Below are 16,052 nucleotides of genomic sequence, written 5' to 3' on the forward strand. Positions count from 1 at the left end.
TAGAGCAAGGGCAGCCTCACTTCCTGGGCCCCTGCTGCTAGGCCCAGGGGCTGGGTTGTTTCCCTGAATGCCTACTGGGGAAAGTGTCCTCCTGGCGCTCAGTGTGGTGTTCCAGAAGTATGTTTGACCCTCAGCTACTCCCCACTCTGGGACTTAGCTCTAGAGGCAATATGGGATCCTATGTGGTTCTTGAAAGTTTTGAGCAGAGAAGGAGCCTGGGGCTGTAGGTGGCGATGATGGGGACCCTGTGGGGATGGGGCTGAGCCCAAATAAGATACTAGTTGTTCTGTGTTCAGTGGTCCCTGATCCCATTTCAGAAGACACAGCTGCTCCCGCCCGCACGCTGGGCAGTGTCCCAGGACTGCCCGGGCCCTTCCTGGGCGGTAAGTCATGTTAAGCCTCCCCAGCTGGCCTGTCCATCACACAGGGCACTTAGGGGCAGGCCCACAGAATACAAAAGTCCAACCGGGGAAGAACAGCTTGGCCAGAAACATTTTTTCCTTTCTCTCCACTCCAAGGCCAAGGCCAAACCTGCCTTGAGGCTATCTGGGAGACTGGCGCAAGGGAGCTGGGGTGAAGCTGCCACCAGGGGACACCCTAAATCCCCACCTTTCCAGGAACCCAGGCTGAGACTCCTGTCCAGGACCTGTAGGAGGTGCTGAGCCATTCAGAGGCAGGGAGCCTGTGGCAGGGCCTTTCCCACCATCCTCCCCCTCCCCCCAATTTCACTGGGTTTTCTACCACCCCCCAACCCCCGTCCTACAGTGCGGAAATTGAGACTTGCAGATTCAACAAGTGCCAAGGAGGGCTCCTGTGCTGGCAGAACTGCCAGAGCACACACCCACCCTCTCCCAAGGGCACAAAAATGGCAAGGATTTGGAGGCCCTGAAGTGAGCTGCTCACAGGCGACCTCCGCCTGGGCTTGCCCGGGTCCTATCTTCCTACCCCACCCCTCACATCCTAGAGTGTGTAGAGGACAGAGAAATAGATGCTTGGAGGCAATGGCATTGTAATAAAGACACTGCTTTTATTTAGTTTGATATGTTTCTATACAGAATGCAGAAAACACATCTTAAAATCATATAGAAGGAAATAAAAACACATCAGTGGTTGGTGGACATTTGAATGTGAGACGGACTGTCTCCGAGTTCAGCGGCCATTGCCAGCCCGTGCTCAGGGGAGGAGGCTGCCAGGAAGGGCATTGTTGCTGTTGTTATTCTGTTCACTGCCCCAGCGCCTCCAGTTGCTATGGCAACAGGCCATTCCGGGCCAGCCGCATCTCTGCGAGGCAGTGCCCCGTGATGGGGTTGCTAGGGGCAACTGAGCAGTTTGGAAGGCCTTTCAGAGCCCTCACCTGGAACACTGGGGATTCTTTACTTTTTGATGAGGTCATCAAAAAAAATCTCACCAGTTCAGATCCCACTCGTGCTCCTAACTCCAGGGCACTGAGGGTACTCTGGCTTGGACCAGGGCTTGGAGGCACAAGGCCCAGTCACCAGAAGTCCACTGCGCCTTCATCTGCATACTCCCCGAACCAGGGCACTGCGCACTCAAGTTCCCACAGTGGCTGGGTAGGGGAGAGAGTGGCTGGGCCCCGTGGGAGCAGGCACACAGCGGAAGGCCCTTGGGAGGGCAGGGTGGAGGCCCCGCCCCTCTGACCGGCCCTCCCCTCCTGGGGCAGCACACAGAGTCCTCAGCAGAAAGGTCTATATGGCTTAGAAGTGGCTGCTTGGTGTGCAAAGGGAGCCTGGGTCCACCCACCTGCCCTCGACCACATTATTGCAAAAGGCATCCCTCCCTAAAAGGTACCCCAATAACTCTCAGATGTCAAGGAGTCATGCTCAGAATGGTGTCTTCCAAAGGAGGAGAATCAAAGCAGAGGGGGCGCCCCTGAGTCACGGGACAGAGATGCAGGTGGATGGATGGGCGTTCTGCTAAAAAAGGCCAAAGAAGCCTCAGTGTAATTCCAGAATTTAAACCATTAGGAAAAGGAGGGGAAAAGATAAAATAAAAATGAGCAAAGCCGTCAGTTCCGTGGAATCAACACTAAGAGCTTGTACAAACTGCTGTAAGCATCACCGTTTTTAATTTTTTTAATAAAACAATTTGAGGCTGTATAAAAACTTTAGTAAAAAATTAGCTTTGAGAGCCCACAGATTTTTCACTATGAACTATTGCTGGCACTCCTCCCCAGCCACCAGACTTTCCCAGCCATTCAGGCCCCAGGTCTGGGACAGGAGCGCCAGAGAAGAGGGGTGGGGTGGGTCAGGGTGGGGGCTGTGAACTGTTAGGACAATGAGGCCAAGGTCAAGTGAGGAAAGAGCATCACATGACATAAAAATATTGCATCTTCACCAAAATGTCCCCCACTGAGTGTTTCAAAAACCATGATATTCCTTTTAGGAGGGGAAAACACAGAAGGGTAAAAAAAACTAGGTCAATGTGGTCGAGTCCCTCGACCTCCCCAGGTACCCCCATGAGCAGCTGGTCCACCCTGGAGCACCTAGGTTGGGGGCCATGGCCCGCTGCCTCTCGGAGTCCCCTTTCCATGGAAACGAAGACCCCTCGGTGGTAACCCGCTAGCATGCGTGGGGTGGGGTGTGAATGTCCACAGCCCCTCCTAAAGAGGCCCCTCCAGCTTCCAGCCCCTGGCCGCAGCAGGGGAGCAAGCCCAGCACCAGGACCCCAGCCCCCCTCGAGGAGCCAGGGCCAGGAGGCCCCCAGTCCAACTCTGGGGTATCAGAGCAACCCAGTTTACATAGTGTGAAAAAATAGGATTCCTTTGATTAAAAAATACTGTCCCTTGGTCTTCTCTAAGTTTGAAACACCCTGGGAGCTTATTCTTAGCAAAGCAATTTCCCATACCCACCCAAAAATTATACATACAAGTTTAGGTAAACAGCAGATTAAATGTAAAAACTTAACCTTAAGAAAGTCCTTTGAATTTAATCTTTAGCTACTGTTTTCCAGGTTACATCCTGCAGCTAGACACACGTGAATAGAAAAAACAGTACAGTTAGTGTTAAAGGCAAAACGCAGAGAGCTGGGAGGCCACCCAGCACTGCCTGCGAGTTCATTCACGGTTCCTCGCTCCCTCCATCTACTTCTACGCCAAATGGTGCTTTCAGAGCCAGCCATCAAAAACGCAGCGAAGACTTTTCTATGAACAAACAAAAAGCTGTTAGGAAAAAAAGAAAAGTAAAAATGTCCCCAAAGTCTCTCTAGCCGCTTTGGGGCTCAGGAGGACCAGAGAGGGCAGGCCAGTCCAGGCCCCGCGTGTGTCAGCGTGTGCTAGTCAGGTGCCGGCTCCCGGCGGGCAGCGGTCTGCAGGGCCCCGGTCTCCAGACAACACCGTGCTGTCTCCGGGCCCTGCCCTGCCCTGCCCCTGCCTCCACCCAGGCGCTTGTGGGTTAAGGGGGGACGTAGGGAGGGGGTGACCGGTATGGGGTCATGTTCTTGGGACGGGAGCCCTTGCCCTCCATGGGGGCCGTGAAGGGTGGGGGAGGCTGGTAGGGAGGTGCGTTGGGATCCTCATCCCGCAGGGGTGTGTACTCCCCCACGGTGTCCTGGTTCAGAGGAGTGGTCTCGGGCACGCTCTGGTTGGGGTACTCGGGAGGGGGGAGGGGGGCCTTCTCCTCCTGAAGGATAAGTGGCATGCTGGAGGAGGGCGGGGGCTTGGAGTCATCCAGCTCGTCTGCAAAGATGATAGGCACTCCCTTCTTGATGAAGGTGGCCTGGTCCTCAAGGGTGAGCTTTCCCTTCCGTTTCTTGCGATAGCAGATCATGGCGATGATGCCGGCAATGAGCAGGATGGCCGCGACCACCACGGCCGGAATGACTGTGTGCAAGTAGACGTCATCCTCGCTGCTCTTCTCAGGGTCCCTATCTGGCGCCTCTGTGGGCGGTGCCTCTGAAGGCACCCTCCTGGGTGGTGCCACGGGGATAAACTGCAGGTGCCGGCAGCTCCCAGAGCCCGTCACAGCAACACTCAAGGCCTTGAAGTCAGGCTCCAGCGCGTTGGAGAAGGCAGCCCGAGGCTTCCCGTCATCCTCGGCGATCCTGCGGCTCAGCCCTGTGATCTGCTCCTTGGGACAGGGCTCTAAGGGCAGCGTGTTGTTGGTCCACTCCACCACAATGGAGCCCTGTGTGATATTCTGGAGAGTGACCGTGCTACAGTTGCGGTCTCCAAAGGCGAAGGCCAACTTCTTCACCAGGGAGATCTTCTTGTGAATGTCATTCACCACTGGTGCCGGGTCACCCACAAACTTGGCCTTGAACCGTGCAGGAGCCCTGTCCCCTTGAGGGCGCTTGTGGACATGGATCTCAAAGGCATCCACAGCTGACAGGCCACCCTTGTCGGTGGCGTGCATGAAATACTCGTGCTTGCCCACGTGGCCGCTGTCGGGCAGGCCGTACATGAGCTGGCTGTTGCTGTTGAACTGCACCCAGGACTTCTCGCCCACCAGCTGCTGCTCCCGGAGCTTCAGGGTCAGCTTCAGCTTATCGGTGGTGGTGTCCTCCTTGTCGTAGAAGGTGTCTGACGGAATCTTCACCTCAAAATAGGTGCCGACCCAGGCATCCACTCTGTCGATGTGGTTCTTGAGCTCCGGGCGCTGGTTGGGTTCTCCTCCGCGGGGCACCCCACTGGTGGTTGTGCGGATGCGTGTAGGTGGGGAGGCTGTTTCCAACCTGGTGATGGGAGCTTTGGTGGTGGCCCGAGGCACTGGTCGGGGGGTACGTGGTTTCTTGGTCGGCCTTCGAGTCGTGGTGGTTGAGTCTGTGGAAGGTGTAGCTGGTTTGGGCGTGGACACTCGTGGCTTCTTGGTAGTAGTCGTGGGAGGAGTGGCGACCGCCGTGGGCTCCACATAGCCGGGAATGGTCATCGTGGGGCGGATCTGGCCAGGAACCGTGGTGCCAGCTTCTGATACCCGAGTGGGCTGGATAGGGCCTAGAGTTGGGGTCTGAATGATGGCACCTCGAGTCCGAATGGTGACTGTGGGCTTCCCCGGAACGGGGTCCCTGACTGGAGGTGCCAGGGTCTCTGTGGGAGGAGCAATGACCGGAGACGTGGGGGTGGGTACAATCCTGGATGGCGGCTCCTGAATGGCCGTGGTTGGGGGCCCAATGGCAGTGACAGGCGTGGGTGTGGCGTGGATCTGCCTCCGGACGCGTTTGGGAAGAGGGGGCTTCTTATTGGCGATGTGCCAACCCACCACAGGGTAGCCAAGCTGCGCCGACATGGCACCCTTCCTGGCAGGAGCCTCCACACCGCGGATGTCAGGCACGCTATTCTGGTTCAGGGAGCAGCCCAGCTTCCAGGAGAGCAGGGCCCCGTTCTCTACAACCTTCTTTGCGTTTCCTGGGCCTGCCATAAAGGCCGACATGTCAAAGAGCCTGTTATTCACCACGGGCACCAGCTTCATGCTGGGAGGCTCCACTCCTGAGAAGCTCCGCATCCTATGCAAGAGGTCGATCCTTTGCTTTGGGGTCATCTTGGTAAGGTCGGCGTCCAGAATGACCGTCAGGACCGTCACAGGTTCCTCCGCTGCACAGGCAGATGAAACCACCTCACCAGGGTCGGGTGACGCCGCCCGCACAGCCGGCTGCTCGCTGTGGTCTTCGGGGTAGACCTCGATCGAGAACACGCTGGGGGTCTGGGGCACGTGGCTCCCGTTGGCCCCCAGCCGTGCCGTGCTCACTGCGATGTAGTGCACCCCCTTATCGGTGTCTAGGGGAAGCCCCTCCAGGATGCGGCTCTGCGGGTCCCAGTACAGCCAGGATGGTAAGGCCTCCTTCCCCGCCGCGGATACCTGGAAGAGATACCAGCATGAAGTAAGTGCTACCGTTGTCGCACAACCCCAAAACACCCGTCACCAGAGTCTTGTCACAGGCTTGAGGTGTAACTCAGGATTCCTGTTGGGCGAACCTACTCCTCTCTCCTAGGGTTCACCGAGATGTCGCCAAAAACTGGGGCTGCCAGAAGGTCTAGCATGAAAGGCAAACGACTCGCCCAAGGTCACACGGTGGAGAGACGGCAGGGCTGACACACACACACACGGCTCATCCCGGAGAACCCACACCAGAGGGCTTGAGACTGCTGTGGGTTTCCACACCAGCAACGTGCCTGGCCACGCCCTCACCCACTCTGCCTGCAGAGTCCAGCCCAAGTGTATCACCCTCAGCGCTCCTTTCTACCCTCGCCTCCAACTTCTCTGCCCTCCGCGGACACCACAACTTTGCCCCCACCCCCCAAGGGAGCAGAAATGCACAGGGGTCTGGGTGCAAGGGACAGCTCAATGCCCTCAAATGACTCACTCACAACCATCAGTTAGTCAAGTGTAGTGGTACACCTCTGGTAGCAGACACCGTTGGTCATCTCAAGTCTTCATTAACCCTGCTTTTCAGCCCTCAAGCAAAACTGTGATGCCCGGGGCAAGGCACCAAAACAACTGTTGGAGAGGGGTGCTTACCAAAGGACCCACGGAGCTGGCGTATCTAAAAGAGGGTTCTACAGTCAGCTACGTTCGGGAGATGTGCAGCGCTCACCCCCGCCCGGAGAGTGCGGGTGCAGGAGTGGGCATGAGCAGCTCATCCCCTATCCCACCCACCAGCACCCCCTAGACTTGTTTTGGGGTGGAAGTCCTTTTCCACAGGGGCACATCACTGGTAATACTCCCAACACCCAAGGAAATGCTGCCACAAGAACTTCCACCATCGGCTGACAAAGAGAAACCATGCCTGCCTCTTGCCCAGGCCCCATCTGTGACCCCTCTCACCCTGGGGAAACACCCTTGCCCCCAATGCACAAGAGGTGGTACCCATGCTCTTCTCTGCCTGCAGGCATCTCAGCTACCACTGTCCCGTCCCATGGAGTCCAGGGACACACGGGCCAACAGACAGCACGTCTTACTGCCAGCCCCAGTCTACGGCCACTGCCTGTCAGCAGAGGGACACTGAAACGCGTCCCTCCCTGTGGCAGGAAGGCCGGAGCCATGCCTGCTGGGCTCCACGGGGCCTCTGCTTCCTCTTGCTCAGAGCCAGGTACCTGAGTGATGGCAGGAGACCCCAAGCTTGTACCTGATCGTCCCAGCGAGGACACAGGTGCCCAGGCAGCATGCAGTCCCCTCAACCTTATCAGAGACCAGATACTCATCCCCTTACAAAGAGTTTCCTGCTTCCAGCAAAAACCCGTGAGGACACCTGACCCCATCAGTTGTACTACTGAGGCTCTCCCTTACCGCCTGCTCTTTGAGCCACCGAGTTCACTGAGGGTCTGTGACACCGCATTCCACCCACTGGAGGGTGCACTGTCCTCTAATTAATGGCCAGTATGAACCCCTGTCCTCTGCAAATGCACTCGCCCTCTGCTGCAAACACAGCCAGCATCAGAAACGGCAAAATATCTGTCGAGATCAGTGTTTCGAAATCCATGCAAAACACTAAATGTATTTTTCCTCTACAGTCTTTTTTAGTTATAACAAATATTTACTTCAAATGTTTTGGCTGAAAAACCTGTGCTTTAAATGTTTTCAGTTCAATCGCGTTAAATATGCGAACAGCCTCATCCACCTATAAACACAAAGCAAAGGCTGAATGCTCCTATTTTGTAAAAGAACGTGAAGCAAAAATGTAAGAACCAAACAGAGAAGTCAAGTCAGGGAACCAGGAGATGTTTACAGGGCTGGGCCTCGCCTGGGCCGTGCCTGGTCCCACCTTGCCACAGGACAGGTGTTCAGCCTGGGTCTCCAACCCCGAAGTGGACAGTTCCCAGGGTCTCTGGGTCTCCTCAGACAGGAACATTCTGAAGCCCACGCACCTCTGAGCATCCTGGTCCTGGCTGCATCCAGTACCGAGACAGCACTTTGCGTGGCAATGATTCATTTAATACAAGGGCCACAGGAAGCAAAATAAATCTGAGTTCTACAAGGAACCTGGCCAAGGCAAGTCACAGACAAGCTGGCACCCCTGCATCTTCAAGGCCATTTGGGGAAAGCCCCTGAACTTGGAAGTCTGAACATGCCTGAGGGGCTGGCAGCATCCCCAGTCCCCGAAGATTCCACTAGCGGCCTCTCCCTCCCGAGGACGCTCAGTGGAGGGAGCACTATGGGACCAAATCCTGCTCCATCAGGACAAAGCAGCAACTCCTTCCGTCCATGGGAACCCCAGACCTTCCCTCCAGCTTCCAACACTCTGCACCCCTTTCCCTCTCAGGGCCTGGGGGCGAAGCGGGATAGAAAAGTTCCTTCTGAAAGTCACAGCCCCCACGACAAGCCAGGACTCATCCTTGTAACAACTGCCTACTCAAGGGGAAGCCCCATCCTTGGGAGCCTGGGCTGAGTCCCAGCTCCACGCAGGTTGAGGCCTGACTCAAACTCAGCCCGTTTTCTCATCTGAACAAAGAGGGAAATGACGCCATCCTCGTACAGTCACAGGCCCAGGCACATGCTGAATTCTGTCAGCGCTGGTTCCCCACCCACCCCTGTGGGCTGAGAGAAGACCCAGGACACACTGTAAGGCCGCCGTACGAACAGGCCCAGGGCACATCCAGGCTCCACTCTCCAGTCCTCCTCCCTAACTGGCCTTGTACCCAGGGTACAGTGAGGCCTTGTCTCCCTAGTCATACCCCAAAACAGAAGCTCAAAGCATCAAAGGGAACAAGGAGACCGTGGGAGAGGGAAGCCAGGATCCTACAGGGGAATAAGGCCAAGGCTGGGGGCCCCCAGAGACTTGCTTGCCTGGTAAGACCTGTCTGCAGGTGTTAGCCCGAACACCAGCACTCACCGCCTCTCCAGTCTGTAACAGATGTGCTGGAGCCTGGCACATGTGCGCCCAAGGTCCTCACTATTCTCGGAGTCTTTGGTTTACTCATATAAATATTTCCGCCCTAGCTGCACCATTAGCACCCACAACCAACCCCTAAGCATGGCCAGGCCAGGAATGACGGGCGAGAGGCAGGAATCAGAGTCCCGTGCGAGTGTTCCTTGGCACCAGCAGGTGTTGCTGGGGATAGGCTGGTCCCGGCCACGGGACTCCCCCAGAGTTTCAGGTCACTCAGGCCCCCATCGCCAAACACCATCACTGCCTTGGAGAGGCTGGAGATGAGGCTGCTGACTGTACAGCCCAGCGCTCGGCGAAAGGAGCCTTCAGGCAGTTGGTGGGAATCTGCGAGAGGCAGAACCTGCAGAAGGAAGCCCAACCTGAGAGCATGATAGGCCGCCCCCAAAAAGCAAGAAATCTTTCCGGGTCAGCATCCCTCAGAGAGGACATGCTTCTGAGACAGAAGGCCAGCCCAGCACAGAGCAAAAGATGATCTCCAACAGCCACACACCCAGTTGAAGAAGTCCTGATCCATGAAGCACATCCAAAAGCATTAAGGATCAGAACCACAAAATCTGGGCAGAGCCGCAGGAGTTCTGGAGGCTGCCTGCCCAGCGACACTCACGATGAATCACTGTGACCAGCGACCAGGGAACTGCCAAGTGGGAGTTCTGGTCACTCCGTAGTCTATGCCAGCAGATGACCAGTGACTGACTGACCGCCTGCTCAGTCCTGGGACACTCTCTCCAACTGCATTGCTGGTGCCCGCTCTCACACAGTAGGACGTCGAGCACCCGGGGTGAAGAAGATACAGCTCCTGTGCTAAACACCACGCAACACGAGCAGTCTTTCCGCCCAAGTCAGTACCACCTGGGGAAGAGCAAATGGGCAGAGGAGTGCCCTCATTTAGGCCCGTGTCAAAAAAAAAAAAAAGAAAAAAAAAAAAGCAGGAGCCAGCCAGCCAGGTACAAATGAAAAACAAAACTGAGGAACTGGGGCCTAATTAATTCTATGAACTTCAGCTTTCTGAAACCAAGAAGTCCCAGGTTTTATCATTCAGATAAATGATAAAACCCTGGGGGGGGGGGCGTCTTCTCAGTGGCCCACTTTAAAATGGCATGGGCTGCTGTCCTGTGACACCCATGGCGTGGGCCTCCTGCAGCCTGCCCTGGCAAAGCCCCTGCTGTGCCTGAGACCTCGTCACTGGCTCCTAACCCTTCAGGCCCCTCACCCCTCAGCCAAGCCACAGAGCTGGGCCAACCTGCAGCCGTCTATGACTGGGTACCATGAGTGATACCCTGGAGGCACTGGAACACAAAGTGGTCAAGGCCGACTGTGTGGTCCTCTCTGCTCAGGGAGGCGGGGAACAGTCCCTCTGATGGGAGTCTGGCCCTCCGACCAAGCAGTAGAGGCCTCCGTGGTGCTGACTCATATCCAGGGTGATCCTGTGTCCAAACCATGGACTATGCCAATGAGATAACCCTCTGTGGCCAAGACCAGCTTTGCAAATGATGCACACGGGCAGTGACATGGGTGGGCCGGGCTGGGAGATGACGCAGGTCAACAAGAGCCTCTGGCTTAAGGTGAAAGGGCCAAGACTTTTCCCATGTAAGGTAAAGACCAGGGTGGATGGGGATGCAAGGGACCTTTGCTTTGACAAGTAAAGCAGAGCCACACCCGTGAAAGACGATCCCTGCATCACCGGTCTGGCTGCCAGACACACAAACCTCAGACCAGCACACGGCTCCTGATTAAAGGCCAAAGCCACCGGATCACATTCCGAACACACACTGCCTAGCCTGGTGAGCACCCTTCTGGTCTGAGTTACGAGGCACTTTACAGAATGTTAGCTGTTCTCACCTAAAAACAAAAAATTTCCCCCCCAAAAGTAAAGGACAGCCTAGCATAGTTACAGCCATTAATAAAATTCTTAAAAACCCACAAAAACAAACAAATAAAATTCTCAGAAGCAGTCCCTCTCTCCCAAGCCCCGACACCCCCTATTTTTCCTCTGTCACGCCCTTTCAGTCCTTGTCAGTGTTTCCCCGAAACGCAGAAGCCTGTACTCTCAGTAAGCATCTGAGTTGATGAGTCTAGGCAAATGCCATTCTGACAACCCACCCCCAAGGATGCTGTCCCTCGCCAACCCGCATTTCGCGGTGTGCCATGTTCACAAGGGGTCCATTCAGAGCCGGGGAACACCCACTCGAGGCAGGAAGAAACCGCAGTTCATCTCCCACAGGCGGGGTTGCCACAAAGCTCTCAAGCATCCAAAGAAATGCTCCTTTCATGGGCTCCCCTTCTCGGCCAGAAAGAGTAGCCATTGTTCGCAGGGGCACAATGGGGGGCCCATGCCAGCAGCTGAGAGCACAGTCCCAGGAAGGGCTGCTCCCAGTCTGCCGGCATCTTGGGCTGAGGGACAGTCCGCATTGTCTCCAGGCAAGGAGGCTACAGGGAAACAGGGATGACAAGCCATCCGTACCAGCCCTACCAAAACAGGACATCTGGGGGGACTCTGGAGGGTCGGCTGGGTCCCTTCAGGAGATGCAGAGCTGCAGCTCCTGACCACCCTGGAGAGGAAGGGTCAGCACATGCCCGGGCCAATGCTCACCTTCCTCAGCCAGTGAGCCTCACTCACTCAAGTCACAGGGAAGGTGCCAACCCTGAGGGCGGCCAGGGTCAGGATGGGTAACGTGTACTAGGGCCAGTACTAGGACAGCCTAGGATTCGCCCAGCGAAGGCCAAGCTGGATTCTGTGCGACCTGTCCCCAGAGTCCCTGATGAGGAGGAGGTGCTCTAGGACCCAAAGGCAGCTGTGAGAGCAAAGAGTCGAGACCTGGGATGAGCTCTGTACACAGACACCCAGTCTGGGCCAAAGGAGCACACGCCAGGACCATCTGCTGTGGAATGTCCCGAGGTCACAGGAGGAGAGAGCTTCATGACTCAGGTCTGCCGGGAAGGTCTTGCTGGCCACAAGGGCCTGGGGATAACCTGCAGCCTCTCCTTGCATCATCAAGTCAATGGTGTCCATTTGGGAGGTGAGCTGGGGCTGACTGTACCAAACCAATTGTGGAGGAAGAGCTGGAGAACAGCAGGGAAAGTAACGAACGCTGGCCAGGCTGAGGCTGGACAGAAGCTGTCCACTGTGTGCAGAGCACAGGCTCCAGGACCTCGGGCTACGTCCTCCAGGCAGGCAGTTCCTCTCTCCTTTCTCCTAACCTCCTTGCAGCCTGGTGACTCAAGTCTAGGGAAGCCCTTGATTCAGGAACTGATGGCACCTGATGGGCCACCAGACTGATGCCAAGCAGCACACCCTCTGCCACTGTGATCCCCAGAGTTGCCACAACCTCCTGAAATAGCGTAACCAACGGCCCACACAGGCTCGGCAGGTGGCCAATGCAGCTCACTTAGCATGAGACTTAATTTTCCATCCTTTCAACAGACCGTTACTCAGTCTGCTATAAGCACTAGATTATGCCATCAGCAATCGCCTGCAGAGGCCCTGACCAGTCAGCAAGTATGACAGTCAAACCATCTAATCTCAGCAGATCTCAGGCAGATGCTAGGCCCAGGAGTCCTCATTAGGCAACTCGGCCATGTCCAAATTGGCTGGGAGGCGAACCCTCACCTGGGAGCCCCACAGAGGGCTAAGCCCACATTTCTCCTTGCACACAGTCAGGCAGGCTTTGAGGATCCAAAGCTCTGTCTACACTGAAGGGGTCCTTTCTCCTCCACCAGCCCGTAAGCACTGGAGGGCAGACTGTGTGACAGGAGTCCCACACGCAGACCAACAAAAACCCAGAATTTCGAGTACAGAAGCTTGCTAAGAAGGTGACACAGGTTTTGTGGGAAAGCTGTCTTCATCAGGGAGGGGAAAGGGCTCACGTCCTCAGGTGACGCTCCAGCTCAACCCGAGTGTGTCCAACAGAAGGAAGCCAGGGGCCGGGGCGGGGGTGGGGGGGGCTGAGCGTGGCGGGTTTGTGCAGCAGAAAGGGGCGAATGTGGCTGAGACGTGGTGTGCAAAGGGAGGGGGCTCGGTCCAAAGTGCAGCTTGGCAATGGGCGGTGAGGGGAGGGTGCGAAGCAGACCCCAGCTTTCCAAAGATACAGATGTCTTTGGCCTCAGTGCGGAGAACAGACTGAGGGGTCAAGAACAGAGGTGGTGACCTGGGAAGAGGTCAGTGAAGTGGTGGCTCGGATGATGGTACGAGCGATGGGTATGATCTGGAGGTGACCCCCACAAGACCCCTTGAGGCCAAGATCTGAAATGTTGCTCACATACACAAGAACACTGGGCAGCCCTTGGAAGTTACATGTTAAAAGACTTCTTAACAACCAAGGGGAAGAAACTCAAGCTGCAGTGAATGAAGAAAAGGTGAAAACGCATCCAGTGCGATCCCAGTTCCGTCCAAGGTGTCCGTCTGGTGTCTGCCCAAGACACAGACACCCCTTGATGAGGATGGACAATGATGGAGGAAGTCACTGAGTGGGAGGAACCACAGACTTTCTTCCCTCTTATATACAATGTACATTTACACATCATTATTATAATGAGGGGGGAAACACGGCTCCTTTAACATAAAACTCTTTAATCCTGTTCTCAGGGAAACCCAAGCTCCAGGAATGAAGTCGGGCATTCTGACTGCTCTCCACCCCACACAACCCTGGTGGCGAGAGGGTCTGGGATGAGGAGTCACACATCTTCATCTGTTTTTCTACCGGCTGATCAGCCACTAAATGGTCTGCTTTCTACAGATAAATATGCTGGATAAAATCCTGTTTTCCCAGTAAAATATCTTTACTCCCCTGGTGAGTAAGCCTATTAAGTATCTCTCTGCCAGATACAGCCAGCAGCTGGCTCACTGCATCATTTCAAAGCACCTCTGGTTGAGACTAATCCGTGTAAAACATTCCAGTGGCCACTGGAACAAGGTCAGTCACTGCAGGGTTTGGCTATCCAGACCAAATCTGCAGTTAGGCAAGAAACGTACCCTTTAAACTGCCATTCTTCACCTAACGGCCAGACTAGCACTTGGCTTGCTGGGATATTATGAAGATTACATAGAAATCTTTTGCAAGCACCCGACAAACTAGAAAGAGTTCTGTGGGAGTGAGCCAGGATCTTCAGAAGTATGGCCACCCCTGGGATCGCAACACCGCCAAGAACAAGCCACACTCTAAGAGAAGGGAGCCAACAGGGAAAAGGAGGAGAGCACAAAAGGGTGCGGTGAGGAGCGAGTCTGCCCAGACTCAAGGGCAAGGACTGTAACCCCGCCTCTTGGAGGGCACAGAACTTGTGGCTACTTCTAATCTGGATGCCCAGGGCTGTGGGTCAGAGAGGGGCACACTGGAAAGGATGAATCAGAGCGTGCATGTGCTCTGACCAATGGTGTACAACGGAGTATTGCTGTGCAAGTTTCTAAGCCCAGGCCTTAAGAGACTGGCACCTCTCACTTCCTGTTTCTTGGACTACCTATTCACGGAACACAGCTACTGTCCTAAGAGGAAACCCACGAAAAGGTCTACGTGGAAAGGAACCAAGAACCCTGACCAACAACCCCTGGTAAGCTCCCTGTCAACAGGCAGCGCCAACTTGCCAGCCGTAAATGAACCATCCTGGAAGGGCGTCCTCCGGCCCCAGGTGAGCCGCTCTAGCTAGTTCCGTGTGAGGCAGGGACACGGTTCCCAGGCGAGCTCTCAATACCTGGCCACAAAAGTGTGAGCAAAACAAACTTTTTTTTTAAGGAAGTCTTTTTTTTTAAGGTTAATTTATCTTTAGAGAGAGGGAAAGGGAGGGAGAAATAAAGGGAGAAAAACATCAATGTGTGGTTGCCTCTCACATGCCCCGCACTAGGGACCTGACCCACAGCCCAGGCATGTGCCCTGACTGGGAATCAAATCGACGACCCTTTGGTTCACAGCCTGTGCTCAATCCACTGAGCCTCACCAGCCAGGGCCAAACTGGTTGTTTAAACCACCAAGTTTTGGTGATTTAAACACACCGATAGGTAGCCAGTACATGATGTGTGTATAGAAGTCTAAATACAACACAGATATAAAAACTACCATAACAAAGTAAAGACCTTAAAATTTTTTTAGTTCATTTTCAAGTTACACCTCTAAGGAAAGGATGGTATAGGTTATGGGTCAGCAAACTCTGGCCGTGAGCCAAATCAGGCCCGCCACGTTTCTGAACAGCCCGTGAGTAAAAACCGTTTTTACATTTTGCATTGACTGAAAAAAGTCAATACAAGAGTAATATTTTATGACATGAGAAAATTATATGAAATTCCAATTTCGGTTTGTGTCTATAAGTGTTATTGGGACACAACCACGCCCATCCATTTACAGATTATCTGTCCCTACTCGTGCACAGCACTGGCAGAGCTGAGGAACTACACCTGCAATCAAATGGCCGGCGAAACCCGACACACCATCTGGCCCTTTAAAAAGTGTGCCGACGGCTGCTCTAGGAGACGCTCACAGTACGCAATCAGAAGAGCGCACCCCACAGACCCAGAGGGCCGCCATGCAAGCTCACTCAGGTTCTGGGGGACGCTATACGGACCCACAACCCCAAAGGCCTGGTGTTGCTGCTTCACAGAGAAGCTTTCTGTCTCCACCCTGGGCCAGCCAAGATGCTCTACCTATTACATGGGTCTCAGGTTCCCTTATTCACTGAGTTGCTTCCCCCCAAGAGTTAAGCGATCAAATATATTAGTAAATATAGAGTATCAAACTAAAGCAAAACTCCTATATTATCGATACCTTTTTTTAAAAAAAAGATAGGTTCAGCCCTGGTTAGTGTGGCTCAGTGGACTGAGTGCCAAAAGGCTGCCAGTTCGATTCCCAGTCAGGGCACATGCCTGGGTTGTGGGCCAGGTCCCCAGTGGGGGCCACAAGAACCACACATTGAGGTTTCTCTCCCCCCTTTCTCCCGCCCCTCTCTAAAAATATATAAATAAAATCTTTTTTAGAAAATAGGTTCAAAGCAGTTAAAAGTTCTGTATTTCTTGGGTTCAATCCCACGGCCAACAAAAGGAGGCCTTTTCCTGTAATTTTTCCCACCACACCTTTAACTCGATGACCAAGAGGTCCCCCAGAGTACAAAGGTAAAGGCTTTCTAATGATGAGAACCTCAAAATGGGAATAAGAACAAAGGTTTAGGATGCCACTCTGAGATATATGGTGACCCTCTTGTGAACATCAGTGGCTGTTCCTTGGCCACTTAGCAGG

General features: G+C 54.5%; 1 protein-coding gene across 4 annotated transcripts in view; it reads right to left on the minus strand.

The window, feature by feature from the left end:
• Positions 1 to 1,005: 1,005 nt before the first annotated feature.
• Positions 1,006 to 16,052, minus strand: part of DAG1 (dystroglycan 1) — a 52,906-nt gene continuing 37,859 nt past the window's right edge. For all 4 annotated transcript variants that reach the window (XM_037049716.1, XM_037049715.1, XM_037049713.1 and 1 more), the window contains one exon: positions 1,006 to 5,810. In XM_037049716.1, the coding sequence (XP_036905611.1) occupies positions 3,411 to 5,810 (2,400 nt within the window). In that variant the 3' untranslated portion in view covers positions 1,006 to 3,410. The remainder of the gene's footprint in view (positions 5,811 to 16,052) is intronic.

Source organism: Sturnira hondurensis, unplaced genomic scaffold (genome assembly GCF_014824575.4).
Source record: "Sturnira hondurensis isolate 20B ecotype Veracruz unplaced genomic scaffold, ASM1482457v3 Scaffold0006496, whole genome shotgun sequence".
In the NCBI taxonomy this organism is placed as follows: Eukaryota; Metazoa; Chordata; class Mammalia; order Chiroptera; family Phyllostomidae; genus Sturnira; species Sturnira hondurensis.